The 21,193-nt window shown below is 43.5% G+C and overlaps 2 protein-coding genes across 2 annotated transcripts; both read left to right on the top strand.

Annotated features, from left to right (window-relative positions):
* The first annotated feature begins 5,307 nt into the window (after positions 1 to 5,307).
* On the top strand, positions 5,308 to 6,834 carry LOC123404843 (immune-associated nucleotide-binding protein 7-like). Its single transcript, XM_045098791.1, has 2 exons — positions 5,308 to 5,857; positions 6,503 to 6,834. The coding sequence occupies exons 1-2, from the start codon at positions 5,569 to 5,571 to the stop codon at positions 6,832 to 6,834; spliced, it is 621 nt and encodes a 206-aa protein (XP_044954726.1). The 5' UTR covers positions 5,308 to 5,568.
* Positions 6,835 to 6,931: 97 nt separating this feature from the next.
* On the top strand, positions 6,932 to 11,596 carry LOC123404844 (multiple organellar RNA editing factor 2, chloroplastic-like). The gene is made up of 5 exons (XM_045098792.1): positions 6,932 to 7,093; positions 8,911 to 9,383; positions 9,572 to 9,669; positions 9,768 to 9,833; positions 11,243 to 11,596. Exons 1-5 carry the CDS (start codon positions 6,932 to 6,934, stop codon positions 11,395 to 11,397), a joined length of 954 nt encoding a protein of 317 aa, XP_044954727.1. The 3' UTR covers positions 11,398 to 11,596.
* The last annotated feature ends 9,597 nt before the right edge of the window (positions 11,597 to 21,193 follow it).

Consider the following 21,193-nt stretch of genomic DNA (forward strand, 5'->3'; position numbering starts at 1 on the left):
CCCCCACCCAGCCCATGTGCACCAGGAAAAAGGGGAGAGGGGGGAACCCTAACTTAGGTGGGCCTTAGGCCCACCAGAGGGGTGCGCCACCCCCTCCTTCCCATCTGGCCGCCACTCCCCCCATCTGGGAGGGCTGCCGCACCCCCTAGGGTGGGAACCCTGGGGGTGGCACCCCCTCTCCCCTTCCCCTATATATAGTGGGCACCTTTGGCCTTTGGAGGACACGGTTTTCCCTCTCCCTCGGCGCAGCCCTGCACTTCTTCCTCCTCCTCTCTGCCGGCGCTTGGCGAAGCCCTGCCGGAAGACCTCGTCTCTCCACCAACACCACGCCGTCGTGTTGCTGGTCTTCTTCCCCAACCTCTCCCTCATCCTTGCTGGATCAAGGTGCGGGAGACGTCACCGGGCTGCACGTGTGTTGAACGCGGAGGTGCCGTTGTTCGGCACTAGATCGGAATCGCTGCGAGTACGACTCCATCAACCGCGTTCTAGCAACGCTTCCGCTTAGCGATCTTCAAAGGTATGAAGATGCTCTTACCCCTCTCTCGTTGCTGGTCTCTCCATAGGAAGATCTGAACATGCGTAGGAAAATTTTGAATTTATCCTACGTTACCCAACAGTAAGTTGTATCAGCAACACATGTAGTAAAATGCCTAGGGGTTTTACTGCTTTGATTAGAGGGCTTTGACTAGGATTTTAATGTGAGGGTCATTTGATCATGTGCTTTTGTAGCTCCAGTGCTTCATCTATTCGGAAGAGTTAGCTAGGGTCTTAGTGCGTGGGTCATTTGATTCGTGCAATTTGACTTTATGTAGTTTCTGAATCCAATTGGGTTCAAGAGGACGCAACATTACTATTCCATGGTTATCGGCTCTCGTGTTCTTTGAAATCTCATGTCACATTTTTTTTGGAGGAAATGGTGCAGCTCCTGCCCCACCCGACGGTGTGGTTTAGGGCTTAGGGTGGGGCGTAGCCAAGCCCAAACAACGGTTGGTTGTAGTCTTCTTCGGGTCCCATGGGGCATGGTGAAAGGCGACATGCACGTGTTGGTATTGGACGACCAGTACGAGTGGTGGAGCAATGGAGGGTCGACAGGTTGGTGAGGAGTGGTCCTCGGATGGGTCGTTGGCCCATAACGTCCAATGATCCTTGCTCGGATCACTGTCCTTTGTTGATTCAGCAAGGAGGTTCTCAGTTTGTTTATAAGCAAGGACAAGTGCCACGATACGAAATTATGTGGGAAAGACATCCAGGTCAGAATCGGTGGCTGCATCCCTAAAACAAGTTATGCAGAGGTAAAATCGAGACTTTAAGGAGCCAACTAGCTGGATTACAGTTGGCCGGGGCTGATCGTTCTTGTATTCAAAACAAGATGAACCAGCTAGATGAACTCTTGTATAGAGAAGAGATGATGTGGCTACAATGCTCACGTATTACTGTCTAAAAGAGGGCGAACGTAACACAAAATACCTCCACCGTAGGGCTATCTGGATATCACGACGTAATCATATTCATCGTCTAAGGAAAGCAGATGGTTCTTGGTGCGATGGACCATCGGAGATGGAGAGGATGGCCAGCTCATATTTCAGGGAAGTATACACCAAGGACACGATGTTGGATCCTAAAGTGGTCCTCGTTTGTATCCAGCAAAAAGTTACACCGGAGATGAATGCATCTTTGGATTTGCCTTATTCTGAAAGAGAGATTTCCGGTGTGCTATTTCAAATTGGACCCTTGAAGGCCCCGGGACAGATGGCTTTCCGGCTAGATTTTACCAGCGAAATTCGGCAGTACTAAAGATGGAGATTATTGCAGCAATCCAAGAATTCTTTGTCACAAGGATTATGCCAGACGGAGTTAATGACATGGTGATTGTGCTAATTCCTAAAATTCCTCATCCAAAAGAACTGAAGGACTTTAGACCGATCAGCCTGTGTAACGTGGTGTATAAGATTGTCTCAAAGTGCTTGGTGAACTGGTTACTCCCTCTCTTAACATAGCTTATTTCTAAGAATCAGAGTGTTTTCATTCCTGGAAGACTAATTACAGATAATTCTATTATTGCTTTCGAGTGTATTCATCATATACAGTCAGTTAAGGAAAATTCCATACCTTTTTGTGCTTACAAGCTTAATCTTTCTAAGGCCTATGACTGGAGAAGTCTCTTCTCAAGTGGGGTTTCTCTCAGCGCTGGATTTCAAGAGTTATGGCATGTTTATCGTCAGTTAAGTACTCGGTCAAGTTCAATGGAAAATTGTTGGATTCTTTTTCCCCGTCTCGGGGGCTTCGTCAAGGTGACCCTTTGTCCCCCTTTCTCTTCTTGTTTATTGTTGATGCCCTATCATCTCTTATCAGCAAGTCTATTGCGACAGAGGGATTGAAAGGGGTAAAGTTTGTAGAGGTGCTCCGGAAATTTCAAGTTTGTTTTTTCAAGCTTTGGAATTGCAGGCTTCTTTGGTAAAAGGGTGTTTGAACACTTAATTAATCCGGCAAAGTGATCCATCCTATTTTTAGATAACTGTCTGCCTTCGGTTGCTGTTGAGGTAAAGAGGGTTTTGCAGATTACTCACGAAGTTTTTGAGCGTAAGTATCTTGGTTTAACTGTTCCAGAGGGAAGAATGCATAAAGGAAAATTTGAAACTGTCCAAGATAGATTGAGGAAGAGAATGATTGACTGGAGTGAGCAATATATGTCATCAGGTAACAAAGAGATCTTAATTAAATTTGTTGCTCAGGCAATTCCAGCATATGTGATGAGTGTTTTTAAGTTGCCCGCGTCAGTGTGCGATGAGTTAACTCGTTTGATGTGTCAGTACTGGTGGGGTGTTGATAAGGGGAAGCATAAGATGGCATGCCTGAGTTGGGATAAAATGAGACTTCCAAAATCTATGGGAGGTATGGTATTTCGTGACATGAGGGCTTTCAACTAGGCTCTACTAGCTAAGCAAGCTTGGCGACTACTGGATGCTCCGAACAGTCTTTGTGCCAGGTTGCTCAAGGCGAAATATTACCCTTCGGGGAATTTGCTGGATATTGTCTTCCCTATTAATGGCTCAACAATGTGGAAAGGAATTCTATATGGACTTGAATTGTTGAAAAAAGGGGTAATCTGGCGTGTGGCGAATGGCGAGCTTATAAGAACTTGGCGTGACCCATGGATACCACATGTATACTCTTACATGCCTATTACGCCTAGACGCACATCCCGTTTTAACCGTGTCTCTGACTTCTTAGATGACAATGGAGCATGGAGGGTTGATCGGTTGACTGGGCACTTCTGGCAATGGATATCAACTACATCATGAAAATAAGAACTTCCCCAAGCTTGCGGAATGATTTTTATTGCGTGGTTTCCTGAAAAGTCCGGCTTGTTCTCAGTTAAAAGTGCGTATAAGTTAGCTATATGGGATCATAACTCTGCGTTTGCAGGGGGAGTTTCAAGTCCGGCACCTGATGGGGTGAGGTCTTTATGGAACACAATTTGGAAGTCATCAGTTCTACAAAAGATGAAAATCACGACTTGGAAGGTAGTGTCCGGAGCCCTTCCAACGACACAATGTAAAAATTACAAACATTTGTCAAAACGTTCGACTTGTCCCTTGTGTGGGGTGGAAGAGAAGAGTTCTTTTCATGCCATAGTATCATGCAATAATGCACGCCTTATTTGGTTATCGATCAGGAACAGATGATTTCCTTGTTGATAATGGGAAGGATTGGCTATTGCATGTTCTTTCAAGATGCTCAAATGTGGTTCGTAACATGGTGATCATGTTGGTTTGGCGTATTTGGCAGCTGCGTATGGACCAGGTTCATGGGAAGGAAGTACCACCAGTTTATGTTATGGTGGATTTCCAGGATAGCTATTACAAAGGCGGATGCTACGAATCACTCGGATGATTTCTCCAAGAAATCATCCGGCTGGCCAGCCGTCCAATAAATGAGGGTGTGGTAGTTGGATCGCATGCAACGTCACAACAGCAGCAAGCGTGTAACAACTTAAACCAGCGTTGCTGCCCCTGCAAAACTCCACTTCCTCTCTCATGGTACATCGACGTGCGTTTGACAAAGCTCCAACCACACAGCTGCGTCCGACAAGCTCTATTGCAATTCCAACAGAGCTCCAACGCAGCACTGGCCTGTCCAGCGAAGCTCCATTGCAATTCCGGCGAGGCTTCATTGCAGCATCGATGATGCTTCCGACGGACCGGCGTTGCTCCATCGTAGCTTCATAACAACATCGCCTAACTTGCAGTGCCCCCGTCGACCAGTCGCCACGGTCATTGTCGCAGCGTAGGCGCAATGCTCCATCACAGCACCACAACGGTCGTAGTATGCTTTACTACAACCCGATCGCCACCGCGGCGATGCTCCATGGAGGCATCCCAACGGCCACCACATGCTTCATTGTAGCTCCATCGCGGGTGCAGCGGTGCTGCACCGCAACTCCCCGACGACCGCCGCATGCCTCACTGCGCGCCGGTCGTGCTCCATGGCAGCATCAGTTGCCCGTCATAGCTCCACCGCAACACCTAACGCTGCGCCATTGGTTTCTCTACAACACTCCCCTCTGCAGCAGCGAGGTCCACTAGCATCGATGCAACGGCGGGACGCGAGCTGCCGAAGCAGAGAAGAGCTGGGTGCGAGATCCACGAGCGAAGGAAGGTAGGGGATGAAGTAGGAAAAATGTGTGGATCGTGTGGATGGATAAGGAAAAGTGGAGAGCGATGCGTGCCGCACATGAGGACATGTGTCGAGCGGAGGACGCGGTTTATGCGAGGAAGAAATCATCCGCCTTATTTTAAATATTTTCCAATTACAAATCCGTCGTTCTTGCTGGTCGACAGACCATGGTTTTCATTTACAGTGACATTTCAATGAAATTCATTGAATTTCATTAATTTCAGTAGACACTGAAATATTACGTTTCGGCCAAAATATTTCAGCAATTTCAGTAGTACACTGGAAATCAAATATTTTTCAAAATTTTGAAATATTTATTTAAATTCAAGTGAATATTTCGGTCCTTTGGCCGAAATGCAAACTGAAATTACTGAATTTCACTGAATTTCAGTGATTTCGGTTGGTGCTGAAATATTTTCTGAACTGAAATTCAAAACCATGGTACAGACAAGATAATTAAAGGCAAAATGTCAGCTATGTCAGATAATTCATGTGTTCTGCATCCGGTTATTCCATGGTCACCTCTATTGCCTTTAATTATCTTGTACAGAACAATGATACAGTAAGAGAGGTGACCATGGAATAACCGGCGGCCTCGTCTTGTGCAGACCAAACCCAAAAAAAACCCTGCGGTGGAACTCGAAGCGGCGGTCGTCCTCGTGAACTGGCGACGCATTCAATTCCCCCGGCGCCGGCTTCTCAGCTCCCTCCTTACTACTTATTCCGTCCACCCACAGCTACTCCGGCGCCGTCTCAGCTCCCTCCCGGTCAACTCCTTCTCCTTTCCCAGCAGAAGCTCCGGCGAAGGTGAGGCTGCCGATTATCTCTGGTCTCCACCTCTTGTCTGTAATCTCTGGCCCCTGTTTCTCTGTCCAAAGATCTTGGTCGCTGATGCGGCGGCGATGTCCTTTCGATCAGCAGGTGCAGACCATCATGGGCGGCGGTGGCGTCGACAGCGACTGGGCGGTGATGCCCGCCCCTCCCCTCGCCGAGGTCACCATTGCCCTCGTCGGGAAGGTTGGCACGGGGAAGAGCGCCACGGCCAACTTAATCCTTGGGAGCCAAGCCTTTGCCTCCGAGTACTCCCCCGGGAGCGTCACCGAGACCTGCCAGAGGAGCAGCACCACCTTCCACGACGGCGGCGGCGCCGCCCGCACCATCAACGTGATAGACACCCCAGGTAATTAATTAAGGAGGCAAGTATGGATCTCCAAGAATCCCAGTTGTGCTTTATTTATCCCAGGATTAATCTATTGTTTTTTTATGTTTTGTGGATGACCTGTATTTGGTCATCATGCACTGAAGTTGTAGATAATTATTTTCTTTGCATTGCCAAATTGAAGTATTGCTGGCCTTATCCTGTCCAAGAAATATATTATATCCAATGAATGGACGGTGGTTTTCAATCAAATGTAACCCTAAGTCTAAACATAAATGTGTAGATTGTGTCCAATGAATGAACATATTTTTTCTAGAAAGCCAATCAAGCAATTGTATTTTTTTTATTTTTTTTCTACAAATCTATCTTTTGTTTTTAGATGGAAGAAATCATGTTTCTTTGTGGATGTTTTTCCTGGCAAATGTACATAAGCAATGTTATCCCATTTGTTCTGCAAACAAAAAAAGTCTTCATGTCCGCTCTCTTACTGTATCATTGCATCTGTTTCACACTATGAGAGAAAGTGCTCTCCTGTTGTTATTTTGATGCAGTTTCAAATTTGTGTACTAGTTTTCAGTCAATTTTTTGTGCCAATTTTGTTGCATATAGCAAACCAAACATTTATCACTTCAACATAACCTGACCTCCATTTATTGTTTTTGATAGGTTTGTTTGACATGAAGATTTCAATGGAAGATGCCTGTAAAGAAATTGTTAAGTGTATCGAGATGTCTAAAGATGGCATACATGCTTTGCTTATGGTATTCTCAGCTGCTTCACGATTTTCTCGTGAAGAGCATAATGCTGTGGAGTTGATTAAACTGTTTTTTGGTGACAAGATCCTCGACCATCTTATATTAGTTTTCACACATGGAGATGCAGTGGGGGAGGAGGTTGCTTGGAAGAAAATGCTAATTGTGAAATCCCCGGCTTATGTCCAGGTCTATGTCATATCTTTTCCAATATCAACAGAGTATTTCAAACTACTTATTATTTGATTATATTGTAAGAATTGTTTTTTTGGTTAGTTAGTATTTATCACTGGCAATCTTTTTTCTTAGAGCTTAGATTTTCATCCTCGTTTTTTCACAGGACATGTTGAAGCTATGTCAAAATAGGGTCGTTCTCTTTGACAACGAGACCAAAGGTGTCGAGCATCGTGAGATACAACGCAAGAAATTGCTTGCTATAGTTGACCTTGTTATATCAAGCAATAACGGCAAAGCATTCTCTTACCAGATGCTCCCTCATGTTAAGGTTATTCAGCTTTTTATAGTTGTTTTTATCTCTGGATAGATGGACTCTTTTCTCACCCGTGTCTTGTTCCCCTGTTACAGGAAGCAAATGATGGACAAAACAGGAATAGTGGTGATGCATATTCGGCAGAAAAGATTTGTGAACATCTGACTAGGATTACGAAGACGGTAAAATATTTTTACACACTAATCCAGAGGCTCATGGCTAGTCTGGAGCATGCTAACAAGGAGAAAGAGCACTTCAAAACCATGTATGACAACAAGTGCATCGTTATGTGAAAAAATCAGCATGCCATCTTTGGACATGGAAATCTGCGGTGTGGAGCATCACCCTACATGGAACTGCTGTCATCTTACTAAGTAGTTATTTTGTTAAACCCTTGTTTCAGCGGTACATTTGGGTGATATATCATGTCTTCTGGGTGTTGAATTCTTGTGTTTTGTGCGAACCTTGTTCCTGTGGTACTACTTATCTTTGAGCAGCTGTTATCATGTCGACATTTGTTTCCTATTCCGTTTCTTAATTCACCTTTATCCGTGTGTGTACTTGTATTTGCTTTCTTTTGATAGATCAAATAATTACCACTCGTGACCACTAATTGGTGGCCCTCTAATTTGGCATCTCCAACTGAACATCAGAACTCGCACACCACATGAATCTTTAACCGAACCTTGATAACCTCACTACATAGGCGGATTTTCTATGTCTAGTCTTGACTATGACCGTTGGCCACTGGGCCTTCAGAATCGCTATCATAAACATGAATAATTTTAAAGTTTGTAGAAAATATAAGCAGGCTTCTTCAATTCAACGTAATTTGCATTCTATTCAAATTAATTCATGTTTTTTACTGCTTCTTGTGTTCTGTTTTGAAATCGTACTGAGGGAGTACGTTTTTCTTTCCATTTCATAATCCAGGCATATTTTGTTTTTCAAAGGAAAACAAGACAAAATATCCCATGAAATCGTGATTTAGGTAATCCGAAGCTATAAAACAGAAAGCAAGTGCTTGGAAATACAAACGTAGTGAGCAATTTTTTATGTTAGGTAAATTCCGTACTAACTCAATAACAGCTGGTAACCCTTGCCTTAACCAAATCAACGCACGTTTTATAAATCGGTAACCCCTCAATCAATAAATAAATATTTTGAAGCGAATTATCAAATGCAACCCCCTACCATTTATTTTTTTATAAAGGATGGATTTTTTACATAAAATAAAGAATCAAGTGGATACAAACATAATGAATACACATCTGATCTTTGCATAGCTAAGAGGCACAAAGCACGCACACATGCACACACGGACAAAAATTGTGAGAAAAGAAAAAGAAGCGACCAAAGCAGCGACGACCAAACTACTACTACTACTACTCTTAAGGTGCTACAACTTTTTTGTTAGAAAATCTCGCCGAGCTTTATTAAACCGTCACAATGCTTTTGTAGGACCGAACAAAGATCATCGGGCTGGCCTAACCAGGCATGACGGCCAACTCCTTGATGTAAGGCATGATTCGCTAAATCGTGAGCTTCGTAAGTCAAGCACAAAACTGATAACCCATGAACAAAGTTTCATAATGAAAAAAACACAGGGCTACAACTTCATTGTTGTTGTTGTTGTTGATGATGAGAAGAACGTTGTGGGAGGGCTACTACTACTTTGGTTTTGGAGAGATGACCAAATTCCCAAACCCACACAAACTGTGGTGGCCTTCAGTTGGGCCGGGAAAAAGGCCGTGTGATCGTGAGCCCACACGTACGACTTCAAGAAGCCCATTTAAGCTTAAACCCATTTTTGTCTCCTAAACCCCCAGTAGGTCTTCGTCTCGTCCCGATCCGAATTCCCCATTCCCCATCTCCCTTCCAGAACCTTCCACACCGCCGCCGCCGCCGCCATGGCCCGAAGGATCCTCTCCCCATCCTCCACCTCCGCCGCGCGCCTCCTCATCTCCCGCCGCATCTCCTCCGCCCCCTCCTTCCCGCGCGCCCCGGCGGCGGCGGCGAAGGAGATGCTGCGCCCGGCGGCCGTGGCGTCCTCGTCTTTCCTCCTCCTCCGTGGCGTCGGTGGCGCCAGGGGCATGGCGCGGCGGCCCGGGGGAGACGGGTACTCCCCCGCGCGTGGCGGGGGCGGGGGCGGAGGGGACCGGGCACCCACGGAGATGGCGCCGCTGTTCCCCGGGTGCGACTACGAGCACTGGCTCATCGTCATGGACAAGCCCGGCGGCGAGGGCGCCTCCAAGCACCAGATGATCGACTGCTACATACAGACCCTCGCCAAGGTCCTCGGAAGGTACAAATCCATCCTGTCGATTTCGCTGCGGGCCTGCGTGCTGGTATTATCTTATCACCATCTCCATTTTAGAACATATCCTGGGGTGTGAAGTACGCAGTGTCAGCAAGCTTGCTTCTTATTTCTGTCAAGTATTGTTAGTGTAAGCCTGATGATGTGATATTGTTCTGTCCCCTCATGTGTCGCAGCGAGGAAGAGGCCAAGAAGAAGATTTACAACGTCTCGTGTGAGCGCTACTTTGGGTTCGGGTGTGAGATTGATGAAGAGACATCCAACAAGCTTGAAGGTTTGTCTTTTAACCACATCTAAAATTACCAGAGCTAACCTGTCCTGTTTCTCCTTCCCATAGGGTGTGTCTGAATACATCTTTTGGTTGTGCTGCAGGGATTCCTGGCGTTCTCTTTGTGCTCCCGGATTCCTATGTTGACCCTGAGCACAAGGACTATGGAGGTAATTCTGGACATGTTATACATATCCCACAACCATCTTTTGCTGCCTTTTTGTTTAAACAATGCCATGTTAAGTTCAAAACTTCCTGTCGATGATAAGCCATTTGAGGAAGGGAGTTAGTCTATAAGATTCTCTGTGTGATTATAGCTGCTAAAGTCGACAACCATTTTAGATTTTTCAAGGTTACAGACTTGCAGTACAGAAGTGCATCTTTTTTTTTTTTTTTGCCAACCAGCAAGACATGTGTTGTCCATGAGCATTTAAATGATTTCTTCTTGGTCATCTGATGCGGCATTATGGGCGGTATCATTGATTCAATTGCTAATAAACTTGTAGATGGTCATGCACGTGAGTAGATTTTAATATCATGAAACATACACCCTCTTTCAGTACAACCCATGGTGCTCTAATCTGTCTCTGCTGAGCAATGGTGCCTAACACACAATATCAAGTGCTGTAAGCATTATGTATAATACATTATTAATGCACCATATAAAGTGGTGTAGCAGCAAGGAGTATACTCATGTATTTATGAGTATCGTCAACTTCCAACATTTGCTCTGTAGTCCATGTGGTTCTCTGAAGGTTATTTGTCCCCCAAGTACTGCTAATATGTGTAGAGTTGAGAGAGATACATGCAACTATCATGAAACATCTCCCTCTTTAGTTACAACCATTGCTGCTCGAATCTGTCTAGGGTTGGCAGTGACGCCTAACACACACCATCAAGTGCTGTGAGCGTTATGTGTACATACCCCCTCCGTCCGGAATTACTTGTCGCGCAAATGTATAAAACTGGATGTATCTAGAATTAAAATACATCTAGATACATCCATTCCTATGACAAGTATTTCTGGACGGAGGGAGTATAAAATAGTAACAATGCACAGTATCAAGTGGTACGAGCATTTGTGTGTAATCAGGTCTTTATACGTATCTTCAACGACTGAAAATGTGGCTGAAGCAATGAAGTGTAGCTCGTGATTCATGCTTTGGGTGCTAATGGGCTTCTAACAAGTCACTGCATATTCTATAATGGTATTTGTGCTGACAAAACATGAAAAATTATCTGTAGAGGTAAGAGAGGTCCCTCTAGTGTTGATTATATCCTAAGAGAAATGCTTTGCTTTGCTAATTTTACCATAAAATTTGGCGTAGTCAAAGCAAGTGGTTTTGCGGAGCCGTGCCTTGGTGTGCATACTAGCATACTATTATTTGTTCCTTTGCCAGTCTGATGTCCTAGAGACAGGCATTGATGCAGTGTGCAAGTTACTGTTTACGAAAAGTTAACACAACTAAGAGAGGCTGCATTCACTTATGTCTTGCTTTACATGCTCGGCGATATTTGTAACACGTGTTTGAGGAGCATAACAGATAATCTTATTCTGACGTATGATTGTTATGTGCAGCCGAGCTGTTTGTGAATGGGGAGATTGTTCAGAGATCTCCGGAGAGGCAGAGGAGAGTGGAGCCTGTGCCACAGAGAGCGTCGGACAGGCCAAGGTACAACGACAGGACCCGGTACGCACGGCGGAGGGAGAACCAGCAGCAGCCGCAGCGATGATTCATCACACGACCGAGGCCGAGGCCAGAGCTAGAAGCAACCTGCCGTGCTGTTTTCGTCCCCTCGACACAGCGAGTAGTTGTTATTGCTCGGTTTTAGTAATCCGTTTCATGTTGCTACCCTGTTATCTGTATGTATTTGACTACTTGGAGCTTGAAACTAAGAATCATGATAGCATAAAAGAATTTTAGAGCTGTGAGTCTTGCTTGTTGTACGGAAACTTGAAGATGATTCAAGCTTAGATCGTCTGCAGATTGCGGCAGACAATTGGGCCCGTGGGTGCGTTCTGGCGTATTCTCTCCGTCTACATATTCAAAAAATGTTCAAGATTTTGTAAAAAAGTTTGGCAAATGAAAAACGTTCATGATTTTTAAAAAATGATCGTGTATTTAAAACCGTTCATGAATTTGTAAAAACTATTTAGAAAATTTAAAAAAATGTTCAACAACTAAAAAAATGGCTCGCCGATAAAAAAGATTCATGTGTTTGAGGTCCATGCATTTCAAAAAATATATTCATCAAAACAAAAAAGTTTGTAAATTATGAAAAATGTTCCCCAAATTTCTTAACAAGTTTCAACGATTCACAAAATGTTGGTCGATTCAAAACAAATGTTCACGGGTTTCAAAACAGATATTTACCAATTCCAAAAGTGTTTGTGAATGTGTAAAAAAAATCTTTGTCAATTCAAAGAATGTTCATGTTTAAAAAAAATATGTTCACGGGTTCAAAAAATGTTCATGATTTTCTATAATTGTGCAAATTTGCAGAAAATATGTTCATAAATTTGAAAGATGGCCGAAAAAAGAAAAAGAAAGGGAAAAAACGAAAGAAAAAGAAAAATGGAATATGAAAGAAAACCGAAAAAATAAAATAAGAGATTAGAAAAACATAAAAAAATATGAAAGAAACACCAAGGTAAAACCAAGAAAAGCAGTTTTGGAGAGGTTGTAGAGCGTCACCTCCTGATTATATTTCTCAAATCATTTACAATGTTACGGGAAGGCGCAAAACAGACGTCGTCGTTCAGGGAGAAGTTAATGAGAATCCTTGAGCTCAAAATCCTTCTCCGACGAGCTATGGATTTTTTTTTAGAAAAGGAGGACGACCTCCGGTCTCAGCATCTGGAAGATGCATGCAGTCACTTTACTAATTATTCATAAAAATCTTACAAAGCAATACGTAAATATGTCTGGAACCGTCCTTTTTGCAACTTCTGTCGTTACTCCTATCCAATGATGAAAGGATGCACAAAGTGTGAACCACATACCCAAACCTCTCATCTAGCTTAACGTCTAAAGCTGGAAGCCCCGAACGAGCCACATACCGGGCCAGCGGCAGAAACCGGTCCGACGCACCCTCATAGGTCGGCGCCACCGCCTTCCATCAATCCATCTTCAGAACAGTTACTGACGCATCGACCTTGAAGGCCTGCCGTCGATGGCCCCACCGTGCCAGACAACGCCTCCTTCCATACGAACGTTCGGGGAACTTTGGGGTCCGGTAACGGTGACCTCATGGAAACTCACAGATTTGGTTCATTCTGACCAGTTTTCTATGCTATTACTCACTGATTTTGGGTCCCGGAGCGATCCGAACGTTCGGGAAATTTCGGGGTCGGGTTATGGAGACATTGTCAAAACTCGCAGATATGATCCATTCTGGCCAGTTTCTCTATGCTATTACTCACTGATTTTTGTTTCTGGGGCGATTCGAACGTTCCGCGAACTTCGTGGACCGGTTAGTCGGACCTTGTCAAAACTCGCAGACTTGGTCCATTCTACCCACTTTTCTATGATATTACTCACTGATTTTGGGACCCGGGGCGATACAAACGTTCGGGGAACTTCGGTACCCGGTTACGGTGGCGTAATGAAAACTCAGAAATTTGGTTCATTCAGGCCATTTTTCTATGCTATTACTCACTGATTCTGGGTCCCGTGACACTACAGACGTTTGGGAAACTTCGGAGACAGGTTACAGGGACCTCGTCAAAACTCGCAGATTCCGTCCATTCTGGTCAGTTTGCTATGCTATTACTCATGATTTTTGGGACCCGGGGTGATACGAATGTTCGCGGAACTTCGGGGTCTGGTTACGGTAACCTCATGAAAACTCACAGATTTGGTCCATTCTGTCAATTTTTCTATACTATTACTCACGGATTCTGGGTCCCCCGACGCTACAAACGTTCGGGAAACATCGGGGACCAGTTACGGGGACCTCGTCAAAACTCGCAAATTCGGTTCATGCTAGCCAGTTTTCTATATTATTACTCACTTACTCAGTAATTTTGGGACCCGGGGCGATATGAACATTCGGGGAACTTCGGGGTCCGGTTACGGTGACCTCGTGAAAACTCATAGATTTGGTCCATCCTGGCCAGTTTTCGATGCTATTGCTCACCGATTCTATGCCGCGTGGCGCTACAAATGCCCGGGAATCTTTGGGACCGGTTACGGGGAATTCGTTAAAACTCGCAGATTTAGTCCATTTTGGCTAGTTTTCTATGCTATTACTCGCTGATTATGGGTCCCGGGGCGATCCGAACATTCGGGGAACTTCAGGGTCGGGTTATGGGGACATTGTCAAAACTCGTAGATTTGGTCCATTTTGGCTAGTTTTCGATGTTATTATGATGACCCACAACTATAGGGGATCAATCGCAGTCCTTTCGATAAGTAAGAGTGTCGAACCCAACTAGGAGCAGAAGGCTCTGATAAACGGATTTCAGCAAGGTAATAACTGCAAGCACTGAAAGTAGCGGTAACAAGTGATGGTGTAGTGAGGTGAAACGTAGAAAGCGAAAAGTAACAAGTAGCAAATAGTAGCAACGGTGCAGCAAGTGGCCCAATCTCTTTTGTAGCAAGGGACAAGCCTGAACAAAGTCTTATAGGAGGAAAAACGCTCCCGAGGACACACGGGAATTTCTGTCATGCTAGTTTCATCATGTTCATATGATTCGCGTTCGTTATTTTGATAGTTTGATATGTGGGTGGACCGGCGCTTGGGTACTGCCCATACTTGGACAAGCATCCCACTTATGATTAACCTCTCTCGCAAGCATCCGCAACTACAAAAGAAGAATTAAGACAAAGTCTAACCATAGCATTAAACTAGTGGATCCAAATCAGCCCCTCACGAAGCAACGCATAGACTGGGGTTTAAGCTTCTGTCACTCCAGCAACCCATCATCTACTTACTACTTCCCAATGCCTTCCTCTAGGCCCAAATATGGTGAAGTGTTATGTAGTTGACGTTCACATAATACCACTCGAGGAAAAACAACATACAACATATCAAAATACCGAACGAATATCAAATTCACATGACTATTATCAGCATGACTTATCCCATGTCCTGAGGAACAAAAGTAACCACTCACAAAACATAATCATAATCATGATCAGAGGTGTAATGAATAGTATCAAGGATCTGAACATAAACTCTTCCACCAAGTAATCCAACCAGCATCAACTACAAAGAGTAATCAACACTACTAGCAACCTTACAAGTACCAATAGGAGTCGTGAGACGGAGATTGGTTACAAGAGATGAACTAGGGATTGGAGAGGAGATGGTGCTGATGATGATATTGAGGAAGATGCCTCCCCTCCGACGAGAGGAGTGTTGGTGATGACGATGGCGATGATTTCCCCCTCCGGGAGGGAAGTTTGCCCGGCAAGATCGTCCTGCCGGAGCTCTAGATTGGATCTGCTCAAGTTCCACCTCGTGGCAGCGGCGAAACCACGAAAAAGCTCCCTAATGATTTTTCCAGACCAAAACCCTTCATATAGCAAAAGAGGGGGGCTAGTGGGCCGACAGGGAGCCCACAAGCCCCCACTCCGCCACCAGGGGGGTGGGTGGCGGTGGCAGGGCTTGTGGCGCCCTGGCAGCCCCCCTCTGGTACTTCTTTCGCCCAATAATTTTTTATATAATCCCAAAAAAATCCACGTATATTTTCAGGGCATTTGGAGATGTGCAGAATAGTGGACTAAGATTTGCTCCTTTTCCAGTCCAGAATTCCAGCTGCCTGAATTCTCCCTCTTCAAATAAACCTTCCAAAATAAGAGAGAAAAGGCATAAATATGGTACCACAAAGTAATATAACAGCCCAAAAAGCAATAAATATCAACATGAAAGCATGATGCAAAATGGACGTATCAACTCCCCCAAGTTTAGACCTCGCTTGTCCTCAAGCGAAAACCAAGTTCCATAAACATGTCCACATGTTGAGGGACGAAGGTGTCGATAAAACATAATACGGACATGAGGGCATCATGATCACACATAGAACAACAATACATCATAAAGATTCTTATGGGAAAGTAACAATTTCTTCATAAAGCAAAGCATGAAGAAAAAACCTTACCGAGAAGTAACCAAGAATAGTCTATAGTCATTGAAGCAATTGCAATTTATCATAACATCAGAAAGAGTCAAATAAGAGCTTGTAAGGCAAACCCACATACTCAATCATCTCTTTTGTTTTCCACAATTGTTACAACTCACGTGGTACTCATGGTGTCAAAGTTTCAGCTGGACACAAAGGAAGATAGGGGCTTATAGTTTTGCCTCCCAACGATTTACCTCAAGGGTAAAGTCAACAATAATAAAGCATAAGTACTCAACTCCAAGTTGATATATGAATATAGATCTTTCCCAAGCATGTGACGGTAGCCAAGACAAAGGAAAAAATAGGGAATTGACGAAAATCACCATGACTCTTATAAGGGCAAAAAGTAAAGGTACAAGATAGGCCCTTCACAGAGGGAAGTAGAGGTTGTCATGCGCTTTTGAAGTTTGAATGCGTGTCCTCTTAATGCGGAGGAACGTCACTTTATATTGCCCCCTGTGATAAAGAACTTTATTATGCAGTCTGTCGCTTTTATGTCTTCCTCATCACAGGTTCGTACAAAGTTTATTTTCCACACACTAATAGATCATACATATTAGAGAGCAATTTTTATTGCTTGCACCGATGACAACTTACTTGAAGGATCTTATTCAATCCATAGATAGGTATGGTGGACTCTCATGACAAAACTGGGTTGAAGGTTTATGGATGCACAAGTAGTATCTCTACTTGGTGCGGGAGTTTTGGCTAATATGAGGTGGAAGCAATCATCACATGCTAAGGGATCTCTAATCTTATAACATTGCTTGGAACCAAGCAAATACAATTCATTATGTTGTCTTCCTTGTCCAACATCTACTCCTAAGCATGTAATAGTTTGGTGAGTGCTCACAATTGTAAAAAGTGTCTAAGATGATATATTTATATGTGAACCTCTCTTTCCTTATTACTTCTTATTAATTGCAACAGTGGCTGAGGTCTATGTTGATTTATTCTCAACAAGTTTCAATCATCATACGTGTCATAAGTGAAGTTATCACTTTCCATAAGATCGTCTCATGATCTTTCATGCTATCTTTCTTTTCATACTTTTGCTCATGGCACATAGCAAAGCCCTTGACTATGATACTCTTTATTATATAGCTCGTGAGCTCGAATACATCGGGGGAGAGACAAAAGCAAAAGACTCAAACTAAAAACTAAAGACTTATTCCTCTAACAGAAGAAATAAAAACTGAAAAGGAAAGAACTAAAACAAAGGTAAAAGCAAAAGATATAAAGATGATACGATACCAGAGCAACTCCCCCAAGCTTGGCAGAAGCCAAGGGGATTTCCCATACCAATGCTTAGTTGTCCTCCTTTGGTGGTGATGGTGGTGGTGTTGTTGCCTTTGATTCCAAGAGAGCTATCAATCTTTTATTTATACCTTTGAGATCTGTGACATGGTTTTCCAACAAAACAACTTCATGAGAAAGGGAAATATTGCGAGCACGAGTTGTTTCGCAAAACCTCAAGAGTTCAATCAAGGATGGAGACAACACGTGGAGGAAGGGTTGGAGAAAATCTACTCCTTCAACGTCTTCAATGTTGAACATAGGTTGAACTTCCTCCCTAGGTTGGGTTTTCTCCTTAGCTTGGTCCCTGGCTTCCGTGACTTCTACTCTTTTCAGATCAGCATCTACTTCCTCATGAACTTGGTGAAGATCATTCTCCCCAACAGATTTTGAGACATCTTTGCTCTAAATCTGCGACAGAAACAAGCTTGAAACGAAAACAGAGGAAAACTGCGCAATACGGAGATCAAAACCTTCGGGCGAGTATATATTGATATTTCTCGACCAGAAGGAGTGCTCCGCAAGAAAAAGGAGTCCGGGAGGCACACGAGGTGCCCACAAGCTTGCCCTCCGCCACCAGGGGGGTAGGGGGCGGTGGCAGGTCTTGTGGCCGCCTCGTTCGCTCTCCGGACTGCTTTTTATTTTTCTATTTTTCCAAAAATTCCAAAACGGAGGAAATTTCCTATTGGAAAAGCATCGGAGTCCAATTTCTTACCGAAACAGATACCTCTTCGTTTTCAGGGTCTGAAACAGGCTGATAAACATCCCTTATGTACTCCTCTGGAGTTATGACATTGATGATATTGGTCTCAACATTTATGGGAGTACCAGAGATGTAATGCTTGATTCTTTGCCCATTTACCACTCTAGGAAAATTTCCTTCCTTGTTATTGATTTTGATGGCACCGGAACGATATACTTCCTCGATAACGTAAGGACCTTCCCATTTAGAGAGAAGCTTGCCTACAAAGAATCTCAAACGAGAATTGTATAACAGGACATAATCACCTACATTGAACTCTCGTTTTTGTATTCATTTGTCGTGCCATCTCTTAACCTTTTCCTGAACAACTTGGCATTCTCATATGCCTGGGCTCTCCATTCATCTAACGAGCTGATATCAAACAACCGCTTCTCATCGGCAAGTTGGAAATCAAAGTTGAGCTCTTTGATTGCCCAATAAGCTTTGTGTTCTAGCTCAAGAGGTAAATGACAGGCTTTACCGTAAACCATTTTATACGGTGACATGCCCATGGGATTCTTATAGGCAGTCCTATAAGCCCATAGTGCATCGTCAAATTTGCTAGACCAATTCTTTCGAGATCTATTGATGGTCTTTTGTAGGATCAATTTGATCTCCCTAATACTCAACTCCACTTGACCACTAGACTGAGGATGATAAGGAGATGCAACTCTATGGTTGACATCATACTTAGCGAGCATCTTACGGAAAACACCATGAATGAAGTCTGAACCGCCATCAGTCATCAGATATCTAGGGACTCCAAATCTTGGGAATATGACTTCTTTAAGCATCTTAATAGAGGTGTGGTAATCAGCATTTTTAGTGGGGATAGCTTCTACCCACTTAGTGACGTAATCCACAACAACTAAGATGTGAGTGTACCCATTGGAACTCGGGAAGGGTCCCATATAATCAAAGCCCCAGACATCAAATGGTTCAATGACAAGTGAATAGTTCATAGGCATTTCCTAACGCTTACTGATGTTCCCTATTCTTTGACATTCGTCACAAGACAAGACAAACTTATGGGCATCCTTGAAGAGAGTGGGCCAATAGAAACCTGATTGTAATACCTTATGGACAGTTCTATCTCCAGTGTGGTGTCCTCCGTAGGCTTCGGAATGGCACTTCTGCAGGATCTGTCCCTGTTCATGTTCAGGCACACAACGTCTAATAACACCATCTACTCCTTCATTATAAAGGTGAGGATCATCCCAAAAGTAGTGTCTCAAATCAAAGAAGAACTTCTTCTTTTGCTGATAGGTGAAACTAGGTGGTATGTATTTGGCTACGATATAGTTTGCATAATCGACATACCACGGTGCACTATGTGAAGTGCGAATGACATTTAATTGCTCATCAGGAAAGCTGTCATCTATAGGTAGTGGGTTATCAAGAACATTCTCTAGCCTAGACAAGTTGTCTGCTATAGGGTTATCAGCACCCTTTCGATCAACGACGTGCAAATCAAATTCCTGTAGCAGGAGAACCCATCTGATCAGCCTAGGCTTAGCATCCTTCTTCTCCATAAGGTAATTAATAGCAGCATGATCAGAGTGAATAGTGACTTTGGAGTCAACTATAGAAGATCTAAACTTTTCACATGCAAACACGACTGCTAAAAATTCCTTCTCCGTAGTGGCATAGTTTCTTTGGGCATTGTCTAGAGTTTTACTAGCGTAGTGAATGACATTCAACTTCTTGTCAACTCTCTGTCCTAGAACATCACCAACAACATAATCACCAGCGTCACACATGATTTCAAAGGGCAAGTTCCATTCAGGTGGTTGAACAATAGGTGCGGTTATCAAAGCCTTCTTAAGTATTTCAAAGGCTTCCTCACAATCCTCATAAAAAACAAAAGCAACATCCTTCTGCAAGAGGTTGGTAAGAGGCCTAGATATCTTAGAGAAGTCTTTAATGAACCTTCTATAGAAACCAGTATGACCTAGGAAACTTCGTATACCTCTGATATCTATGGGGCAAGGCATTTTCTCAATTGCATCAAACTTAGCCTTATCAACTTCAATGCCTCTTTCAGAGATCTTGTGTCCTAAGACAATGCCTTCATTAACCATAAAGTGGCACTTCTCCCAATTCAAGACGAGGTTGGTTTCTTCACATCTCTGTAAGACTCAATCAAGGTTGCTGAGGCAATCATCAAAGGAAGACCCGTAAACGGAGATGTCATCCATGAAAACCTCGACAATCTTTTCACAAAAGTCAGAGAATATAGCCATCATACATCTTTGAAAGGTGGCAGGTGCGTTGCATAAGCCAAAAGGCATACGTCTATAGGCAAAGGTACCGAAAGGGGAGGTGAAAGTGGTTTTCTCTTGATCAGATTGTGCAACAGGTATTTGCAAGAAACCTGAATAACCGTCTAGAAAGCATAAGTGTGTGTGTTTTGATAGCCTTTCTAGCATTTGGTCGATAAACGACAAAGGATAATGATCTTTCCTAGTTGCCTTGTTCAGTTTCCGGAAGTCTATCACCATCCTATAGCCGGTAATAATCCTTTGTGGGATTAGTTCATCTTTATCATTAGGAACGACGGTGATGCCTCCCTTCTTAGGTATGCAATGTACTGGACTTACCCAATCACTATGAGCAACAGGATAAATGATTCCTGCTTCCAGAAGCTGTAATATTTCTTTTCTAACAACCTCTTTCATCTTAGGATTTAATCTCCTTTGATGATCAGAAACTGGTTTAAAGTCAGGATCAGTTTTAATCTTGTGCTGGCATAGAGTAGGACTAATACCCTTAAGATAATCAAGAGTATATCCAATAGCAGCACGATGCTTCCTCAGAGTTTTTAGTAACTTTTTCTCTTCGTGCTCTGAGAGGAGAACACTAATAATGACATGATATATCTCCTTCTCATCAAGATAGGCATACTTAAGAGTATCAGACAACTGTTTAAGCTCAAACACAGGATCACCCTTTGGTGGGGGAGGATCCCTAAGCAGTTCAACAGGCACATTATTCTTGAGAATAGGATATTTTTCTAAGACAATTTTATCTATCTCATCTCTCTCCTCCATATGCATATCATTTTCATGCTCAAGCAGATATTGCTCTAAAGGATCCGTAGGAGGTACGACAATAGAGGCAAGAGCAATGATTTCATCCCTACCACACGACTCTCTTTCATGCGGTTGTGTTCCAAACTTGGAGAAGTTAAATTCATGAGACACACCCTCGAAACTAACAGTGACGGTCTGCTTAGTGCAATCAATGTGAGCATTGACAGTGTTGAGAAAGGGTCTACCAAATATGATGGGACAAAAGCTATCTTGTGCAGTACCAAGGACGAGGAAATCAGTAGGATACTTCGTCTTACCACACAGTACTTC

The sequence above is a fragment of the Hordeum vulgare genome, chromosome 6H (genome assembly GCF_904849725.1).
Source record: "Hordeum vulgare subsp. vulgare chromosome 6H, MorexV3_pseudomolecules_assembly, whole genome shotgun sequence".
Classification (NCBI taxonomy): Eukaryota; Viridiplantae; Streptophyta; class Magnoliopsida; order Poales; family Poaceae; genus Hordeum; species Hordeum vulgare.